Source organism: Papaver somniferum, chromosome 3 (genome assembly GCF_003573695.1).
Source record: "Papaver somniferum cultivar HN1 chromosome 3, ASM357369v1, whole genome shotgun sequence".
NCBI classification, from domain to species: domain Eukaryota; kingdom Viridiplantae; phylum Streptophyta; class Magnoliopsida; order Ranunculales; family Papaveraceae; genus Papaver; species Papaver somniferum.
The window spans coordinates 60,085,426-60,105,596 of NC_039360.1; the positions used below are offsets into that span (position 1 = coordinate 60,085,426).

Here is a 20,171-nt window from a genome sequence, read left to right on the forward strand (position 1 = left end):
TGTTAGTCCCGATACGCTGCCGCAACCAGGTCTTCCTAAGAAGAAGAGAATTTTTAATACATGTTCACTTCACAAGAAGAAGATGAGAACTAGTGGTAGCTTCCATGTTTTGACTACCCATAACCGAAGGACATGCCATTCTCGACAGATGTGAAGCCATTTCGATTACAATTCTTCGGAATTTCAATTTCGGTTTAGTTTAGACTACATACAATATGTATTTAATCTACTTTTCAGATTTCATTTTGATGTTTGTTTTGGAGTTATTTTCATTTATTCTCTTTTCTATTCTTTCTACAGTTAAACATGTTAATTTGTTGCAGGTGTGTCATGTTTGTTTCATTTTTATATTAAGTTTGGCAGAGCGTGCGGGTTTTTACAATTTGTTGGAACCAAAATAGCATCATATTTTTGCTGGAACCCTTTTTGGTTTCATCATATTTTTGCTAAAAAAAATTTGGTTTCATCCTTTTTTACTGCTATTTTTCTTTCGCATCTTGACAATATAAAAGATAATGTTGTCTACTATCTGCTAAAATAAAATTATCAAGTGGTGTTTTCTTGGTGCCACAGATATATGATACACCATTTATGGATTTTGAAGATCAGGTTACATGCTTATCAAGTGTTACAACATACTGAATTAGTGAAAATTTGTCCCGTTTTTTTATTAGTGACAACCAATTTTCCCAAAAAAAATTAGACATCATATTTTGTAGACATAAGTTGTAAGGAACTACAAACTTAAATCAAACTGTAATTTGTCGCCTTTACAATCAGTCGATAACCATTTTACAAGTAGTTTAAATTTCAACAAAAAATGAATCTGCCAAAAGAACTGTATTTTAGACACGACATGCGAGTAATATTCTCTTTTGTCAAGGAGGATCTTACAGGTCATCTTTGATCTCACATTTTGCAGCTTTTCTTGCTGCGCATCTTGACGACTTTCATCTTTTTCTTTAACTCGTCTTACTTCAATAGATTTTCATAGAAAGGTTTGAAAAAGCACCAAAATGGAGATGAAAAAAATAGTCCACATATGTTGTCCCTTCTTTTATATCAAAGACTTTATTGCATATGCTTCCGTGTACAAATGATGCAACGAGCACCTATATGGCTCTGTTTCTCTTGTTTTCCCTGTTGTGAAACCAAAAGTAAACCATAAGCACCAACAAAATGATGAAACCATAACTGAAAAATGATGAAACCATAACTGAAAATGGTGAAACCATATCTGGTTACATCAAGCAAGCATCAAGTAAACACACCCAACAGATAACCCACCCAATAGAAACATGTAACTATAAGTGGAGATGGTGAAACCAAATATGGTTTCATCAAAAAATAGAAACGATATAATACACCAACAAAAAATAGTCAGGCATATGTAAACCACAAGTGGAAATGATGAAACCAAATTTGGTTTCATCAGAAAAATAAGAAATAAACACAGGAACAAAATTTTATAAAATTGAACGGTTTTATATTCAGTTGAAAAAAATGAAACCTAAGCCTAATTAATGGAGTGACACTGATCAGCTTACCAGACTAAACCTAAACTTAACAAAAAACCCAAACAGTCAAGAAAGATTAAACTTAATAATCTTTGTTTCACATTCAATTGAATTTTTTTTTTGAAACATCAACCTAATTAATGGCTACGCTCATGTCGATTTCATCAAAAAAAAAGACCAAAAGAATTAACACCATCAACGCCATCACCACAAAGTTGGTACGATTCTTACTTTTTAGATTTTTTTCACTATTTTCTTTAACATTTCATCTCTGTTTTTCTCCTGTTGAGTTTGCTTCTTCACAATTTTGTTGTTTGAGAGGATTTAGGTCAGAAAATTGAGAAGATTTAGGTCGTAATTGGTTTCATTGGGTGGAGTAAGTAAGCATTGAAGAAGAGAAGAAGAGAAAATCGAAATCGAAGGATGATTTTAGCTACGCATGAATACAAATCTGATTGTTTCTTATGTTTCAAAGACAAGGAAAGAGAACCGGAAAAAGATAAAGATGGAATCGATGAAATGAGTTGGGAAAATTGAAAAAAAACAAGGGACGTTTCAGACAGTTCGGGTATTTTGGGATTTTTTTATAACATTTGTTTTGTTGGGCCTTCTTTACATCGATGTTGACAGCCCTGGGGCTGTAACGCGCGCTATTATTTTTATAGATTAATGTAGTCCCCAGCTCATCCGTCTGTGACAAGTGTTCTTGCAAGAAGTCTGTGAGACGCCTTGGTATCTCTATCCGTGTTGACGTCAATGGCCTGGATAGCTACAAATAAATCAAGTCTTTTGATCATTTTGGGACCAAGATCACACATAGGGGTGAGCAAAAAGTCTGTAACCGCGAATTTCATCTGTATCCGTCCGTGAAATTGCGGGTGAAATCCAATTCACAAGCTCTATGAACCGGATACGGGTGGGATTTTCAAATCCGCACTTTTAACGGTTTGGTTGCGGTTGGACTTTGAAATTCGTGGATTTACCCGCACCGTAGGGCACTAAGATTTTACTTTGTTTAACGACCGGTGAGAATCAATCAGTTAGGGTCATCCAGAACGGAGGCAATCAGCTACCTGTCTCTTCTGATACTGGTGTGCCATTTACAATGGAGATAATTCTCTTAATTGTTTCTCTTTTGTGGATTATTTCTACAGATTCCATATCTGACTTTAATCATCTTCCTTCCACTATTAACATTAATTGGTGGCCTTTTGTTATAATCTAATTATCGCATGGTACGAACTGTATGTATCGTTGTTATTAACCAGGTTAACACAGAGAGCCAACACGAGGAATCATGCACATGGGGTTCTCCAAAGAGTTTGCGAATGGCAGCAACACATGGGGTTCTCCAAAGAGTTTGTGAATGGCAGCAACAACACAGGGCTATTGTTATCTAGATCTGATGGTAAGCATAAAAGGTTTTCCATTACATTAGTTCAGTAAACGTTATTTACTGAACTAATGTAATGTCTATCTAACCTGTTATCTAATAGAAGCAGTATTAGTTGCTCCACTCCTAGCTCTTCCCGTAGCTTGCACCAAGCTTTTTGGGTGCGGTCTTCTTCGAAGATGTGATTATTTCCTCACGTGGTATTCGCATATTTATTTATTTTTATTTTCTTTTGACTAAATTCGCGGTTAATCCGTATTCGGTCCGTCTCATCCGCGGATGTCAAATTCGCGGGTGATTAGGTCGGACACGGTTGGATTTTCCAAATCCGCAACTTTGACGGATTGGACACGGATGACCCCTAATCCGCATCCGTCCGTTGCACACCATGCGGATCTAAGATACTCACGTGTATATGGGCCCGAGATATAACACTACTAACTGATTTTGTTTGGTACTTTGCATGACACTGCCAAATCTTATGTCTTCTCCTGCTTGTTGTGGAGTGTTGTCGCGTGCCCTCCATGCATCACGGCTTAAAGAGCAACTCTAGCGGCATTGGCTGTTATCTTCTTATTTTACATATTGTTTTACACTTGATAATATGGAGGCAAGTAAGAATTTAATAAGTGAACACGAGATTTGGAAAACGTTCGCTACATCGCAGGATTCAGACACAAAGCTTGAGTCCGATCTTGTGAACCTCATTTTAACCGGCGTGCAGTTCGTATTTTAGTAGTTTTTGTTGATTAATTAATCAACAAGTTTATTCTGTTTTCTTCCTTCTGTGAATTTGAGATTTAAAATGCAACTCTTTTGGCTAAGAAGATCCATTTGTAAGGGGTTGTTTTGGTTCACCACCAACGAAAACAGGTTATCAAGTTATCGTGCCTCTTGAGTTGAGTCTCCTCTTTTTCTTTCTTTTATTTTCCTCATCTTCTTCCTTTCGATCAGGGGGATCATTGTAAAGCAAATAACGGAAAAACAAATTAGAACTTCGAAGAAACTTACCCACGTGAAAAAAAATTAGCTGAACCGTGAGAACAAACAAAGAGAAACTGAAACAAGGAGTAGCAGAAATCTTAACAATGGTAAGAGAAATCAATGCCAATAACAAAGCTTGAAATCTTCACTATCTTTATTACAACAACATCATTAACACTGATATCAATTTCAACTAATAAAACAGAAAAACAAAAACAAAAAAATATTAGGAGAAAGCAGAGTCTTGGAGCCAACCTTCAAAGCTTGCCTTCGAATAAACTTGATAATGTTTTTACAAAAAAAATTGTATTAACAGCAGAGATTTACAAAAGATAGATACAAGAAAAAGAGGTCAATGCGACCCCCACAAAACTCGACTAACTGAATCTACTATAAGGAACTCCTACACCTTAATTGCATTAATGAAACAAGGGTTGCCAACAAAATGCACTACTTCACCTTCATGGAGCAAGGCAACCCTCTTAGCCATGGCATCAGCAAAATCTATAATAAACATGCTTCTATATGTACACTAGTATCAATCACATGATAGTGAAGTGGATATTACCAGATTACCTCAATCTCAAATTGTAGAGAGATGAGAACGTAGGTTATCTCCACCTACTGTGAAAAGGAGAGTCAGAACCGGAGGATGATGGCAGAGACCTCCTCACAAATGAATGGTCTAAAAGCGTAGCAGCAGTCGGTCGATCTTCTGGTTTAACTCGTAAGCAGTTGAGGATGAAGTCACGTGCATCTGGTGAAAGGTTGTCGGGAACAGATGGTGGTTCACCCTTCCCAATCCTATAAGTTGCTTGCATCTGTCGTGAGAGAGACAGAAAGAGAGAGGAACAATGCTGTTAACTTTAAACATGTAAAATTCAAATGGGTGTATAACTTCATTTTTATAAGTGGAACGCCGCAAATATGTCAAATGGCAGATAAAATTAATCAACACTGACTACTGGGTGACAGATGATACCACGACGAAACGAGTGATGAATAATATCCAGATATGCTGTAGGGAGGCAGGTACATAAACATTCCTACTCCATCCCTATTGTGTTCAGTGGTACTAATTTGTGAGAACCATTGGTATGAAGCTATTCTTGATATGAGCCCTTTCAGTGTATTTACAGACCATCAATCTTATTTAATATCTCAAACCTAGCTCCTAGTACAGAAGGAAACCAGCAAAAATATATTGCACAAGTTCTCTTTCATCAAAACAGTTTAATACAGTATTGAACTACCATCCTCAAATTTCATGTGATCAGAGTTTTAAGAAGTCGGTGTTGATCAAACAACAAGTTTGTAGCAAGTATTTAAAAGACTTTCTTTTGTGGGGATTAGCCTATACTACAACATGTGGAATTGGCTAGGACCAATCTCATATATCATCATCAAGCATCTAAAAATTATCGTATGAATTATATGTACAATGAAACTGTTGACCAGACTTGAGCAAATTCAAGCGAAGGAAAACACTAATATGTGAGCTTTAAAGAACTAAATAGCTTCTTACTATGTTAGTAAGCAAGAGTTAAATGGGAAACTGCACAACTAAAAAGCAACTAGGCAAACTAAAATGACTCCCTACTGAACCCCTGGATTATCAGATACTGAAACCCACAAAAGAACCACTTCAAGAGAAAGAGCAAGACTACAAGAACGAAATATTTGAGCTTGTCAAAATGCAGTGCTTACCCATTCTAGAGGAGCATACGGAAGTTGGTGAGTTAACATCTCCAAGACTGTGCACCCAAGGCTCCAGATATCAGCTGGAAGTCCGTAGCCAGTATTTTTCCGATTAACAACCTGCGAACAAATAAACATGAATATTAAAAAACTCAAGCACACTTTCAAAACGACACACTGTCTCATAATTGAATCCAAAAGGCAGGAAGTTAATCTTTTTCAATAATGCAAGGTTGTCATTAGCATTAACCACATTCCAGTTAAACATGATAGAACTAAACATGTTGAGGTGGACGGAAACTTGGACTTCCTGAAAAAAGCTTTCTAAATCTACCGCTCAAACTCTTATCTGAGAAGTTACGCATGCAAGATATTGATGCACAAGCTAGAGGGAAAATATCGGGATGAGTGTCACGTGTATAGGTTGTAAAGCTATAAGTTTACACATTAAGCAAATGATGTTTGACTATGCCGGCCAGTTTCTTATGCTCCGAACTGGAAATGGGTGGATATCAAAATCCATGCCTTCAATAAAGTTTGATAGTTCCACTGCGGTTGTTTAATTAAAAATGAAACACTTCAACTCAGTTCAATGCAACTGGATAAAAACAATAAATAATTGTAAAAGATGTGATACAAACCTCGGGAGCCATCCAGAAAGCAGTTCCTTTGGAAGATTTCACATCGTTTAATCTGGTTGTCTGAAGGCATATAACAATAAGCAAGCTGAAGATTTTAGCAACAGTTTCAAAAGCTTCAGAAAAAAGAAAAATGAAGGATCTGACACGCTGAGGGGAAAACAACCTTTGCCAATCCAAAATCAGCAAGCTTTACAGACCCATTTGCATCCACCAGTATATTGGCACATTTAATATCCCTAGGAGATGACAAAGAAGGCAGGATGCGTCAAAATGGTATCACAGAATGTCCCTATCAAAGCTACTAGGTAAGTAGTGATTTTTTGTTTTCTTTACATTTCAAGTAATCAGACAAAATAAAACTACGGTCCAGAAATGTTGATAAAGACAGCAGGACGAGGAAAGAAATATAAATGAAAATTATCTTTATAGGTTCATCTTATGACAATCAGAATACTTATCCACAGCAGGTACCGAACAGATTCAAATTCTTCAAATTTCCATTTAATAAAAACATCTGATACTAGAAACTATATTTTGACAAGGTCGGTAACTTAAAAGTGAATTATAAACAGATTGCCAAAAATGTTTAAAGGAAAACTGGCTACAAGGGCAGTTGTTATTTTGTGTTGGATTTAAGGACATCATGCCTTTTTTTTTCCAGGAATTTTGATCCAAGGAAACATGACTACAAATGTATGGCTAATATGCATACCACAAGCCTTAACATACCGTCTAGTGTGTATGATTTGCTCAAACTCTACGGGCTTAATGTATCAACACAGAAGGCTGCAGCTTACTAAAATTAATCATAAACAGATGATCTTGGCAATAAAGCAACATAAGAATGTGCATGTAAGGTTCAACCACAAAATCAGTAGCTCAAGCACTACACTAAAAAGTTCAGATGTATCACCTGTGAACCACGTCTCGATCATGCAGATACTTCAACCCATGGAGAATCTGCCTTGTGTATGAAGAGACTTGAGAATCTCTTAAATCATACTTTTGATACAACTGTGCAAGCGAACCTTTTGTAACTAGCTCGAGGAAGATATAAAGTTTACCTTCAGCCTGAAAAATTAGTATGTAAAAATTGCAATCAATTAACTATTTCTGGAAAAGTAAAGGAGCATTTGGAATACCCTTATCCTCAATTATTTATAGCATTAGTTTTAAAATCTAGTTGACATATGTGAATATGTGTCTCTGCTAAGAATATCTATAGATACGTGGGATTGACGAGAAAGGTAGCTTGTTGCAACACTTCTAAGACTGACAGATGACAAACAAACTTTAAAGTTATGCATGCAACAATATATGAGGTGTATAATGCACCCGGCAGGTGAGGTGATGTCACACCACCTTCCGAATTACTTTCCTAAAAAGAATTTAATATGAAGACCGACTATCACTGCTTTGCTAATGCACCCGGCAGGTGAGGTGATGTCACACCACCTTCCGAATTACTTTCCTAAAAAGAAGTTTATATGAAGACCGACTATCACTACCTTGCCAATGTTGCCTAGACTTATTACTTATTAGTCTACTTAAGTTTATTTTTTAAGCAAAGGTGGGGTGTCTAATTAGAACAGAGTTTTTAGTTCCTTAGTACTTCGTCTATCATTGCCTAGTACTACAGTATATCACATTCTCCTTAAAATAAATTAGTATGTGCAAAACCTCGTTCAAGATGCCAGCTTTGTACAAATATATACGAAATAAGAAAATCTGAAACCACAAACCAATTCAAATATATAAGAAGCATTACCTTGTCTGTTCCGAGATATTGAACAATGTTCTCATGCTCAAAATTACTTAGCAGTGCGATCTCCTGAAGCAATAAGCGAGAAGCTAGAGTGAAAAGGCGTTTAATGCGAGTAAAATTATCAGTTAAGTATCTTAAGCAGTAAGCACAGCCTGCATAGTGGCAAGGACTCTTCCATTCATGAATGCGAGAGGCATGACAGCATAAACTAATCCAAAAGTTTATCTTGTTACAATTATCAAAATGTCTAACCTGCTCTAGCTGATATATACTTTGCTTTGCCTGGTTTCCTTGATCGAGTAAAGAGACCTCCTTCACAGCAAAAAAGAACCCGTCACTGCAGACAAAAAGTGGTGATGAGCTCCGGTAGCAAAACTGCTTCAAACTATATATTGAACAAACTACTTTTTTCCTCGGAGCAAGGGAATTTCCGTGCATCATTATTATTTCCTGCCTAAATCATCTCTCTGGAACATCGTGTTCCCAGTATATCCAACTATTTAACAAGACGAAGAAGTGTTGTACATGAACCTTAAGCTTATGGTAGCATGTTAGGAGGTGCCATGTGTACCTAATGTCGAAAGCATAATATTCTGGATCGGGCTACAAATGGGGGTTGAGCTATACATGTTAGGACTTAGAATGCCATGCTTAGTGCCACATGAAATTAAGCAATGATATCTAGTTTTCTTTTTTCTTTAGTTTACTTGTACTTTAACATAGTTTAAGCGTACCCCTAATCCTATGTACCTGTTAGTTGAAACCAGGCAATAATGAACTGAGAAATGCACAATGGAACAATCGCAAACATACCAATCAGCAAGCCAAAATAGAAACACCCACTCAACAGTGATGAACTAAGAAATGCTATGGTTGCCTCTACACTATTCTTCTCGTAACTTCTTCCTTAGAAGAGCTAAAAAGATGCAAATATCCAAGCATATATCTACGTTTGTATCAGACGTCTACAAAGATGACAGTGTCTGGTGACAATGCAGCAAATCTACTTAGATCTACTTAGTGCAGCAAATCTACACTCTTCTAAGAGCTACCAAGTGTTTAGAATTTGGTGGTACAAAGCAATTCAAATTATTTTTTGTTGAATTGATAGTGACAAGTGAGATAAAACAAATCAAGAAAAATGCAATATTTAGTAAACCAGTGCACTATCTTCCGCTATTTCCATACACAAATGCATGACCTTATGAAATTACATGGTATAATAAGTAAACTAAGTGAACGCATTCAAATTTCCTAGGCTAGGACGAACTACAGAATGACAACTATGTATGAATTTTTATTTTTATTTTTTTGGGAAGTTATGAAGTAAGATAGTAAAATAGCAAAATAAAAAGGATAAATAAGCTTAGTTGTGAAAGGCAGAATACTTACTCACTGAATCCTTCATACACTGTTCCGTAAGAACCGCTTCCTAGAAAAGTGCCTTTAGTCCATGTCCTAATGTTTCGTCTGAACCTACCATTAGGTGAAATGGTGTTGTGTTCTGTTGATGTACTTGAAGAATCTTCATCATTTGACGTTGTGAATGAAGAAGAATCAGGTCCTTCTTCATCCCTATCAATAACAAGGACCGTTCTATCAATTTCCCCCTCTTCATGTTCATGTTCATCTTCATCTGAAGAATTTGCGTCTACGTGAACTCCTGAAGAAGAACCTCTTTTGACATTACTCATATTACTACCGTAGTTATCAGCCGGAGCAAAAGAATTGACCAGATCCCAGGTTGATCCCGAATTATCAAGAACGGGGCGGGACAACGAAGGCGGAGGAGTGAGAAAAGGCGGGGGAGCGAGAAGAGGAGGCCGAACACCCTTAATTCCACCACTTCCTCCTCCTCCACTTCCACCTCCTCCTCCATCCCTACTTGAAGAACGAGGAGTTATGACAGTAGAAGAAGAACAAATCGCATCGGTAACCCTAACCCTAGCTTCAAATTCACGATTAAATACATCATCAACAACCACATCAACCTTATTTATTTCCAATTTGGTATCATCATTACTATTACTACTACTATTTCTATTACTCACAAGAGAATTATTACGATAGAAATGATTAGAATTGAGATCAGACGACGAGTTAGCTCTACTCTCCTTCCAATCGCTAGGAGAAATTGCAAACTCCTCAGGACCAGAAAGCCCTAAACTTGAACAAATCCTATCAATTTCACCACCATCACTACCTCCAATTCTAAAACTACGATCTGTATAACTACTCGGAAGAACATCTAGTGAATGAGTTTTTAAAATAGAAGAATAATCTTCTCCTTCAGATAAGGAAGAAGAAAACGATGTATAAGCACCTCTTCCTCTTTCACCACCATCATACTCATCATCATCATTACTGTATTTTTTAGCAATTGTTCGATCGAGCCTTGGCGTTACTTTTCTCTGCTGTTTCTGCTGCTGATGTTTCCGATCCATTTTGTTGCTAGAGTTTTGACCAAAAAATCTTGATAAATGATTCATATCTATGAATAGTGTGATAATCTGGTGCCATCATCCGAGAATCAGTCACCAGTAAGTTACACCAGTAATAATAATTACTCTATATCTAATCAAGTCAAGAATGGCGTCCCTTTTGCTTATATCTAATCTAACCCTCTTTTTCTCCTTTTCTTTTTTCTCTTTTCGTTTGCCTTCCTGTGTGTTTCTGTTTTTTATGTGGTGTTTGCTGGTGTTGTTCTATTACTACTTTTATTATTAACTAGTACTTTTCTTCCTTGGTGTAGTTGGTGTGGAAGGTAGTGAAACTCCAGCCCAGACTGGAGCTGTACATGCGCTAATCAAGCAACTAGCAGTACAAAACATCAGCAACAGATTCAAACTACTGAGTTGACTAGAGATATGCCTGCCTGAGTTGACTGACGGGTCAACGACAGCTAGATTGCCGGTTGGGAAAGACGATATAACCCTTGCTAACCCCAACTATTTACACCAAATTTTGGCTGCTGAGGGTATACACGAGTGCCGCCTACTAGATACTTCCTCTTGGACGATGTAAAGACCAACCAAAAACTGATAGCCACGGGAATCAGGATGGTGTATTAGTTTCGGGAGTGAGAAATGGGTTCGGTAGAATTGACTAATAAAATAAGGAGCTTCGTCAAACAGTATTTTATATCGACTTTATAGCAGGTTGCAGCACAATTGCGAGTCTTTTAACCAACGAGTGCCAAATGGAAGCCGCTAGAGGAGTAAGGTTAAGAAGTTGACTTTCATGGAAGGGAGGACTGTGGTTATGTATCGTATTCGTACCCGTCCTTTCAGTTTGAGAAGTACGATGGACCACATTGTTTTACCTGTACACATTTACATACGTGTTCTAGTTAATGATGGCCAAGCAATTAGTTTTCCCAAAGCCAGAAGTTAATTACGAGGAAGGTACCTCGGAGATGCTTATTAATACTGTGAAGAAGTGCAGGGGACAATAGAAGTCTTGGATCATATACCACTATAAATGAAATCTCTCTTTGGAACCGCAACTATATAACAGGTAGAGAAATAGAGGACGAAGACCCGAGGGATTTAGTTTACAATGTTATGAACGTCTGCACTTCCAGATCGGTGTTCTTCCAACTATGTCAGTTGGTAATATTGGAGCTAGCTTTCTTCATATCAGATATAAAAAAAATAAAATAAAAAAAAAAAAAAAAAAAAAAAAAAAAAAAAAAAAAAAAAAAGCCACAATGTTAAACCCAGCATATCCAAACAAAACGTGCATTTAAGACCAACTGATAGAAACCCAACGCAACTCTAGTAGAGTACTGTTTGCTTTTTTAATAAGTGCTCTGATCAGATGTCTATAAATCACGAACCAAAATTCAAGTTTATATAGGGTATTACAAACTGCCTCTTTGGAATAATATTCCAACTTCTAACCAACTTTTGCTACAGGGATCTGTACCAACCAGAGTAAATTCATCCCACAACCAACAGAAGGATGAGCTACTACAAACACCCCTAATAAGCATATCTCAGTAACCATCTCGAAGGTTTTACAGAGTTCATAAATTTCAAAAGGAGGAAAACATATGTGCCTTGAGAGGAGCATGCTGTATTTGATCAGTGCTTGCCATATGCAACATCTAAGCCTTGATTAATGTGCAATCCTCAATCCCGCAGAAGTCTGAGTAGGCCACAACAAAACATAAACATAAACAAAAGAGTGAAAGAGACTTAACCTTGTAAACAAGTAAACTTATATTCTTCTTATATGTGAAAAATGAATGCTATGCTACTTACAATCAGAGAAAGCTGATATGGAAATCTACATGCTAATAATTTTCCCCACTGCCACTGTTTTTCCTGCAAACAAATACCACAACGATCTATTAGTATTACACCAACATAAGAAGTTGAAAGACATTATTTAATAATTGACAATAGCATATTACCTTCAGTACGCAGGGTAAAACGCCCAAGCTGCGGAAAATCTGAGAACTTCTCTACACATATCAAGTTACTAACCTAGAAAATACAAAACAAACCAAATCAGCAAAAAAAAACAAAACACTATCAGGAATATAAAATCTGTTAAGGGTTGATTATAAGCGAAGTAACAGATATAGACTTGGCAAATGAAAACATCTAGTGAATGAAGGTTAAAGCTCCTCAAGAGTTCACCTGAATCCGGCATAGAACCACAGCACCATTCTTTACAAAAAGAATCTTCTTTTTCATGGGTTTCTTAGTCTTAGGGTCGATTTGTGCCAGCAGCTCAACAATTTCACACTCCTCAACGGCAGAATGAACATGTAAAACTGCCTTGTAACCTGCAGTGAAAATAGCCTGGGGGAAAAAAATAGAAGACAATTGAGTCACAGTAAGCATGTAAATAGAAGAAAGAACCAGCAGAAAAGCCAAGTTGAAGAAACCCTCAAGGCATTATACATACGTTATCGAGCAATTCCAGGATTTGCAGTTGGGCATTGAACTCGGTAACTGCAGTTATTGGATTTGCTGCAAGGAAGAATGTAATACCGCTTAGTGTGCATGAGGAAAGTGGAAAATAACAATGAGAACCAGGAACAGGGATCGGACAGCAAAATATACAGCAAGGAAAAAGAGATCAGAAAAGCATCTACCACAGCAAGTAAAACAAAGTAGTTTATCAGCGTAAGAATACACGAACGTATAGCACGATTGACTTAATATAATTGCTGCTGATATTGGAAAAGGAACTTTTAGCTCAGATCAGTCAAAAATGATAAACCATTGTACACTTCGAGAGCCAGCTAGATTAATGATATGTTCTCTTTCCCAATATCATTCATTAACAGAGTATCACCTATACATAAAAGTGTTCACAAAGCACTAAGGGACCACATTTAAAATGCAAGGCTTGAAGGTTGAAGCTATAAATGTAAGGAAGGTGTCCACTTTCCCTAACATGGATGATCCCATGATACCAGAGAATTTAAGCTTTCTTAATGTCAGTTCTGAACACCATTTATGGAATTCAACATACAAGCTGGCCAAAATAGCAAAATGCATCATTCTGGAATGGAGCTTACCAGTACTACATAACACAAAACCCTCCAATATGTCTTCCTCTTCAATCCCGGATAATTTGACACGTACATTTTCACCAGGAGCAGCACGTCTTACTTTGTTTTCATCACAATATACAGCAAGCACTTTAACATGAGCCTGCAAAAAAATTCAATTTACACTAAATCTTATCCTCTCAGAGGGGGGAAATAAACCAGAAAAAAATGCATTTTTTAAGATAAATAATAGATTACCTTATTGGGAAGAACCACTAAATTATCTCCCTCCCTGATACTGCCAGATTCAATTTTGCCCATAACAACAGTTCCCATGTCCTTAAACTTGTCAATAATTGGCATCCTGATAGAAGCAAAATAATGAGAGATAAAACAAATGAAAAGATAATAACGCAATTTAACACCGGAAAAAGGAACCGTGCTGTGCAAAATTAGATACTGTTACTTTCATACAGAGATGAGAATGAGATTCAAATTACTTGACAAGAAAAAAGGGAAAAAAAAGGAACCGTACTGTGCAGTGCGCTGCAAAATTAGTCACTTATTACTGTCACAGGGATGAGAACGAGATTCTAGTTACTTGACAAGAAGTAAAGGAAGTACAACAGCCAGGCATTAAATCCTAGTCCTAACACTATATTAAAAAAACAGTGATTACAGTGGTCTTAACAAAGTTTTCTTCGTTTCTGCTTTCTTAGAAAGTAGTATTACAAATTTATGCCAGTGGGAGGAATTTAATGAGCTTTAAGAAAGTAAAACCGGTAACACAACCCTGGGAGTAGAAAATCAATCAATAAGCACTTATAAATCCATTACTGACTTCAATTCAATGAGGGCTTGAGTACTTCGTGACTAGCCAAAACAATTACCAACAAGGACTGGACATAAGTAAATTTATTGCGCATAACTCACACCACAAAACAGAATACACAATAGAGACGACAAACACGATGTAAACTCACATATGCGTAGACTAACAAAAGTTTACGGAAAAAAGAAACTATAAATATCTTACCTGACTGGACCTTTAGGATCTCTCGGAGGAACTTCAATAACATCCATAACCTCAAAAAGGCATGGTCCATCCCACCAAGGACAAATACTCTTATCCAAACGTGTTTGCATGTTTGAACCAAGCAGAGCAGAAATAGGAAGAAATTGAACATCTACATGTTGCGAACAAAGTACACTCGTTAAATATTCACCCAAAAAAGTTAGAAGCACAGGATACAGCAGGAGATTGTACACTCTAATATCAGAACGTTTGCAGCATATTTCCCTTCAAGAGATACCAAGGGATTTCTTGCAAATTGCCGTAAAAAGCGAAATTCATGCATTAAATGTTCAAAAATCATACATTAAATGTTCTTGTTACAGCATTTCCAATCTTAAGGGAATCAGGGTAACTAAGTTACAGTATTTAAATTTCACGGTAGCACAAGGTTTTATAAAACAATCTAAACGTAAAAAAATTGCTCGGGCATAAATTTAAATACCCAATTGCAGTGGAACTTGCTCGCAAAGACCCAACACTATCTGTAGGACTGGGACAACACCAGTGCATAAAATAGACATGAAGTACCTATGTGTGTGCAACGAATTTACACTGACCATATATGATAATTAAGCACATAAAGATACACATATATGGTTATCACTCCTAACAGGTACGTTCTGTCAAATTAGACTGGCTATAAATGAGAATCTAGAAATGCAACCCAATAAAGCTGGAGCCACGATAAAAATCTAGTATCTGAGTGGAGGTAATCCAGAACACAAGTAATGAAGTATTGTACACAATATCCAACATCTAAAAGCACCAAGGAACTAAGCAAATGGACCTTTACCTTTCTTCACATTGTAACCCGAAGATTTAAGGAAAGGTATCATCTTCGATTCTATTTCAGTGTACCTAAGAAATGATTGTTCATTAGGAAAAATCTGGAAGCTAAAAGAAAAAACAAAAAAAATAGGTGAAAAAATACAAAGATAAAGCACATGGGAAGCACCTCTCTTTGGACCACTGCACAGTTGGATCGTCCATTTTGTTTACTACAACGAGCAACTTGGAAACACCCAAGGTTTTGGCAAGTAAGACGTGCTCTCGGGTTTGTCCACCTCTTTCATATCCAGTTTCAAACTCTCCTTTCCGAGCAGAAATTACCTGAATATTAACAATCATTAATCTTCAATAATCCCAAAAACAAAAATTTAAGAACTACCGATTACCAGCCAAAACTTACCAACACCCCTATATCCGCTTGAGAGGCTCCACTGATCATATTCGGGACATAGCTTTTGTGACCCTGAAGAAACCACAAGAGGCAAAATTAGAGCAGAAGTGAGAAAGGAACCATTCGGTTTCATCGCAGAGACATCAGGCCAAGTTCAGATTCAAAGATGTGGGTAATAAATTACAACCATCCTTGCTTGTAATTTTGATACCATAGAAACACAGATCTACTTTCCAATGTCACATTCTATTTCCTATGAGAGGCTCTCCACTTATTATAAATACGTGAACTAATTGAGTTCTTTGGGCGACATTTGAACCATTAATAAGACGAACCTACTGATAACCTCAGTCCGAACTAAGATAAATGAAAAGAAAAGAGCATCCAGAGAGGGGAAAAAATATACCGGGGCATCCAGGATTGTGAACCTCGTGTTTTCCGTCTCGAAATGTGCTCTACCAACCTCCACTGTCTTTCCCTGCAGAACACATTATGGAATAACATGTATTATAATATAACCGCGTCTAGTCGCATCATTCGAAACATCGGTATCAACATGTGTCTCAACTCTTTCAAATGGGAAATAAGACGACCACACGCTCTTCAAGGAAAAAGAAGTTAATTTTGATGGGCTGTGATAGACACATCTCGCTATTAAGGCTCAAAACTTCTGTACAATGATTCATTTCGTGAAGTTCTATCTTTTCTTACATCTTATGTTCCTAGTTGCAATAAAGAGGATGCAATGTCGCAGCTTTAAGTATGAGATCAATGCAAACGCCTTTGGCATGCTTCAACTTGAAAAAGCATATACAAGGCATGCACAAAGTTTAAATACTGTAAGAAACTAACCTTTACACGCTCTTCCTCATTTGTGTCCATTATATATGCCATGTACCTAGTACACAGAGGAACGGAAAAAATAATTAGGTTCAATCCCATAATTTATCCAAATAGAAAGAAAAAAAGGTTCCCAAATAAGAGATGTTTTAAGTGTGCAACCAAAGAAGTATGGTCATATATCGGAACTTCAATATTTTATTAAATAAGCACACAAAATCAAATGTTTGTCTGCCAATCATCTCCATCTTTGGATCATATATATATATATATATATATATATATATATATAACTAACTGAAATGAGATCCACCACTCATATAGATCATTGTAAAAGAAAATGAAATTAAACAGAACATGCCATTCCCATTAACAAAAAAGATAAAAATTGTGTCAGCGACATGCAACTTAAACCACACTCCAACCATGTTTAACTAAGAACTTATTCTGTATTGGAATCCATCAATAATCAGTAAGGTTGATGTTCTAAGGTCCATGATAATCCAACACCTCTAATCAGAAAGGTTGATGCTCCAAGGTCCATGATAGGATAGGCCCCAAGCAATACGTCTAACCAGAAAGCAGAGAACTGAGACAGCAACTACAGATATAGCTTAGACTACCTGAGGCAGACTTCCGTTAGATGATTCATATCACAATAATTGAGGCATGACTTTAAGATAATTTTGCACAAGAAATCGACTAAATTAATGTTCCAACAAGCAAGTTTACTTGCAATCTAGAGATAAAAAGGGACAGCAGATGCAAATTTATAAATATACGGTAATGGACATCGTAAAAAACAGAAGATTGTCTAACCAGCTTTCACGACTCTTATCCTTGGCTTCCTTCTCATATTTCTGTATTGTTCGATCATCCACCTGACCACTGAGAAAAAGAATTTGCCCACCAGCTGTGGACTTACCGGCATCTGCACTCGGATAAAGCATAGATGAGAGGATGAATGAGATAATACCCAATTGACTAATCTTCTCCTACTATATCTAATACCAAACAGCAATATTCAGCAGGAAATAAGCATCAGCACAGTGATCCTCAAGGTTAAGCAACAAAATACATTTACAAGAATGGAAGAAATGAAGCATATATTCCTCAACTTAAAAAGCATACCAGAAAGGCCAAAAAGATAAAAACCAAACCAAATAACAAATTACCAAAAGCAACAGATCATGAAAACCTTATGGTGAGTTATTGTATTTGCAAACTACCAAACCCATATGTGATTACGCTAGCTTCGATGCAGCGTGCATGCTTCAGCCTCAACCAAAGTAGATTTACATCTCACCCTGGCGAGACTCCGTCCTCAAACAGTTATAGAGATAATAACAAGCTTTCAAACAAGCATATGAAATTGATAGATTTTTAAGCGTTTTTTGTCTAATATCTGAATTACTATATGATGGCGGATCATAATTATCGCATTCAGCATTTCTATACTACCACTGTTCATACCATTGCACTGCAGCAAAATAACTAATGGAACGCGACGATTAGGCGAACTTACCAACATGACCAATAAAAACGACATTCAAGTGCCGTTTTGTCTGTTCTTCTTTCTCTTCTACCTCTTTAGCTTTATCTGGACTAGGCATTTCCTCGTCTTTAACTGAAATGAAATAATACATAACATAGAAGTTAGACTGACAGTTCAAAATATTGGTACGACAACTTCAGAGCAAGCAAAAACATTATGATTACCAGTAGGCTCTGAGTGCAAATGTTGATCACTTGAGTGGACCTCTTCCTTGACATCATCTACCAGAAAGAAAACATAGGATAACTTTGCATTAATTAAATAACTTCTTAGTTCTTATCAATTAAGAAAAGCACAACTTTATACTAATATGACTGCAATCTATTCAGTATGATATTCAGTATGATACTGAGAATTCCTTACAAAATTCTTGGTTAAGGATTCAAAGTACTATAGTCTACATGAACTCGATATTTGTTTCCTAGCCAAGGCATTGGTAGCACTCAGCTAATAGAGACACAGATTCATAAAATTGAAACCCTAAAAACATAGTCAGAAACACATATAGAGTACTAAGCCATAGAACTAACCTTCCTCCATTTTATCATGTGTCTCAACTTCTTCAGATTTCACTTCTTCAGGAGCAGCGATTTCTCCATTGTTATCATCTGATAAACAATGAACCAAAAAAAAAGACATGAAATCACTTAGAAAATAATTCCGATTCTAAAGTAGAAAAAACAAAAACAATTTAATCAGGTGGTAGAGTTTCCCACCTGCGGAGTCCAACTCCAAGGACTGGATGCTTTTTTGGATTTCGTCTTCGATATCTAGTAATCATCAAAAAACATAATATAATCGGTCAATCTCAATAGTGAGAAAATATCAAGTCGAAACACTAAATCAGAAACCCTACATCTGAAAGTAACAGGGAGAATTGTAAAACAAACATAAGAATCAATTGAAAACCAGGAATTGAAAAGGGAAAACATGCGATAGTGATATCTTCTTACTCATCTTTTATTCAGAAATTCTCCTCTCGCAATCTAGGGTTTGGTTAGTGACAGAGAGGAGAGACCAAGAGAGAGAAGCGCTGGAGCTTGTGAAGGAATTTATTTTATTTATTTTTGTTTGCGAGGATTGTAGCGTGGAGGTGGAGCTGTAATTTACCAAAATCCTACGGCTGTAAATATTTTAGAGCAAAGTTGACTGGCTAATTATCCTGGCCGTCGCTTGGTTCTAGACAGATTCATTTTAGAATTTTAGGGAGTTATCGTGCGAGGGTTGTACCGCAACAACCAAGGGGTGGGACCCACACTAAATCCACCCCTGTAAATTCGACGGGTCATAAGGGATCCATCCCATTTCTTCCTTGTGGTATAACCCGCAGGATTGAGCCCGCGGGATGTGGATCACTTCTGGTTATCGTGATTAACCCTCGCAGACTCGGTGAAAGGATCAGTAACCGACCTAGAAATTTGACTAGGGTAAAACAGGTCCTGACCAATGTAGTCAATATCGGATTTCGGTGAATATCGGTCGAGTACCGAGGCACGATATTCGGTGAATACCGATGAAATATCGGCCAATATAAGCAAAATATCGGTCAATACCGGCAATCGGCATCTCGGTGAAACACCGAAACCGATATTATCGGCGATATCTCGGCCATCTCGGCCGAGATTAACTACATTAGTCCTGACAAGATAGGGCGGACTGCTGGGGCTGCACAAAACCAAACTTTTTTTTTGAATGCCTTAGACTAGTGGTCCCTAGACTACATCCAAACTCCTTAAATTGGAGTGGAATTCAGCAATTACAGGGTTCGAACCCCTACCTCCGTAGTGGGAGGGAGCATGCCGACCACCAGACCACTTGGTGATTGGCAACACAAAACCAAACTTAAACCTGAACCGAAACCGGAACCGGTTATTTTTAAACCGGATGGAACCGAACTAGATCCTAATGGTACAATCACGGTTGTTAGTTCTAGGAGGCCGACACACATTGGTTCCGATTCTTATATTTGCAAGCTATCTATTTTAGGTTTATTATTTTTATATCTTCATATTTT

At 37.0% G+C, this 20,171-nt stretch overlaps 2 protein-coding genes across 2 annotated transcripts; both read right to left on the bottom strand.

Annotated features, from left to right (window-relative positions):
• Positions 1 to 4,030: 4,030 nt before the first annotated feature.
• LOC113356275 (mitogen-activated protein kinase kinase kinase 1-like) lies at positions 4,031 to 10,736 on the bottom strand. The gene is made up of 8 exons (XM_026599368.1): positions 9,391 to 10,736; positions 8,251 to 8,335; positions 8,002 to 8,064; positions 7,147 to 7,304; positions 6,397 to 6,469; positions 6,234 to 6,293; positions 5,602 to 5,712; positions 4,031 to 4,715 (listed from the first exon to the last, which is right to left on the bottom strand). The coding sequence occupies exons 1-8, from the start codon at positions 10,485 to 10,487 to the stop codon at positions 4,506 to 4,508; spliced, it is 1,857 nt and encodes a 618-aa protein (XP_026455153.1). The 5' UTR covers positions 10,488 to 10,736; the 3' UTR covers positions 4,031 to 4,505.
• A 986-nt stretch (positions 10,737 to 11,722) lies between these two features.
• On the bottom strand, positions 11,723 to 19,235 carry LOC113356276 (eukaryotic peptide chain release factor GTP-binding subunit ERF3A-like). The gene is made up of 19 exons (XM_026599369.1): positions 19,111 to 19,235; positions 18,874 to 18,927; positions 18,688 to 18,765; positions 18,322 to 18,378; positions 18,128 to 18,229; positions 17,422 to 17,533; positions 16,615 to 16,660; positions 16,169 to 16,240; positions 15,772 to 15,834; positions 15,538 to 15,692; positions 15,376 to 15,440; positions 14,544 to 14,694; positions 13,766 to 13,871; positions 13,535 to 13,670; positions 12,916 to 12,980; positions 12,645 to 12,809; positions 12,416 to 12,488; positions 12,264 to 12,326; positions 11,723 to 12,147 (listed from the first exon to the last, which is right to left on the bottom strand). Exons 1-18 carry the CDS (start codon positions 19,112 to 19,114, stop codon positions 12,289 to 12,291), a joined length of 1,542 nt encoding a protein of 513 aa, XP_026455154.1. The 5' UTR covers positions 19,115 to 19,235; the 3' UTR covers positions 11,723 to 12,147; positions 12,264 to 12,288.
• Between the last annotated feature and the right edge of the window lie 936 nt (positions 19,236 to 20,171).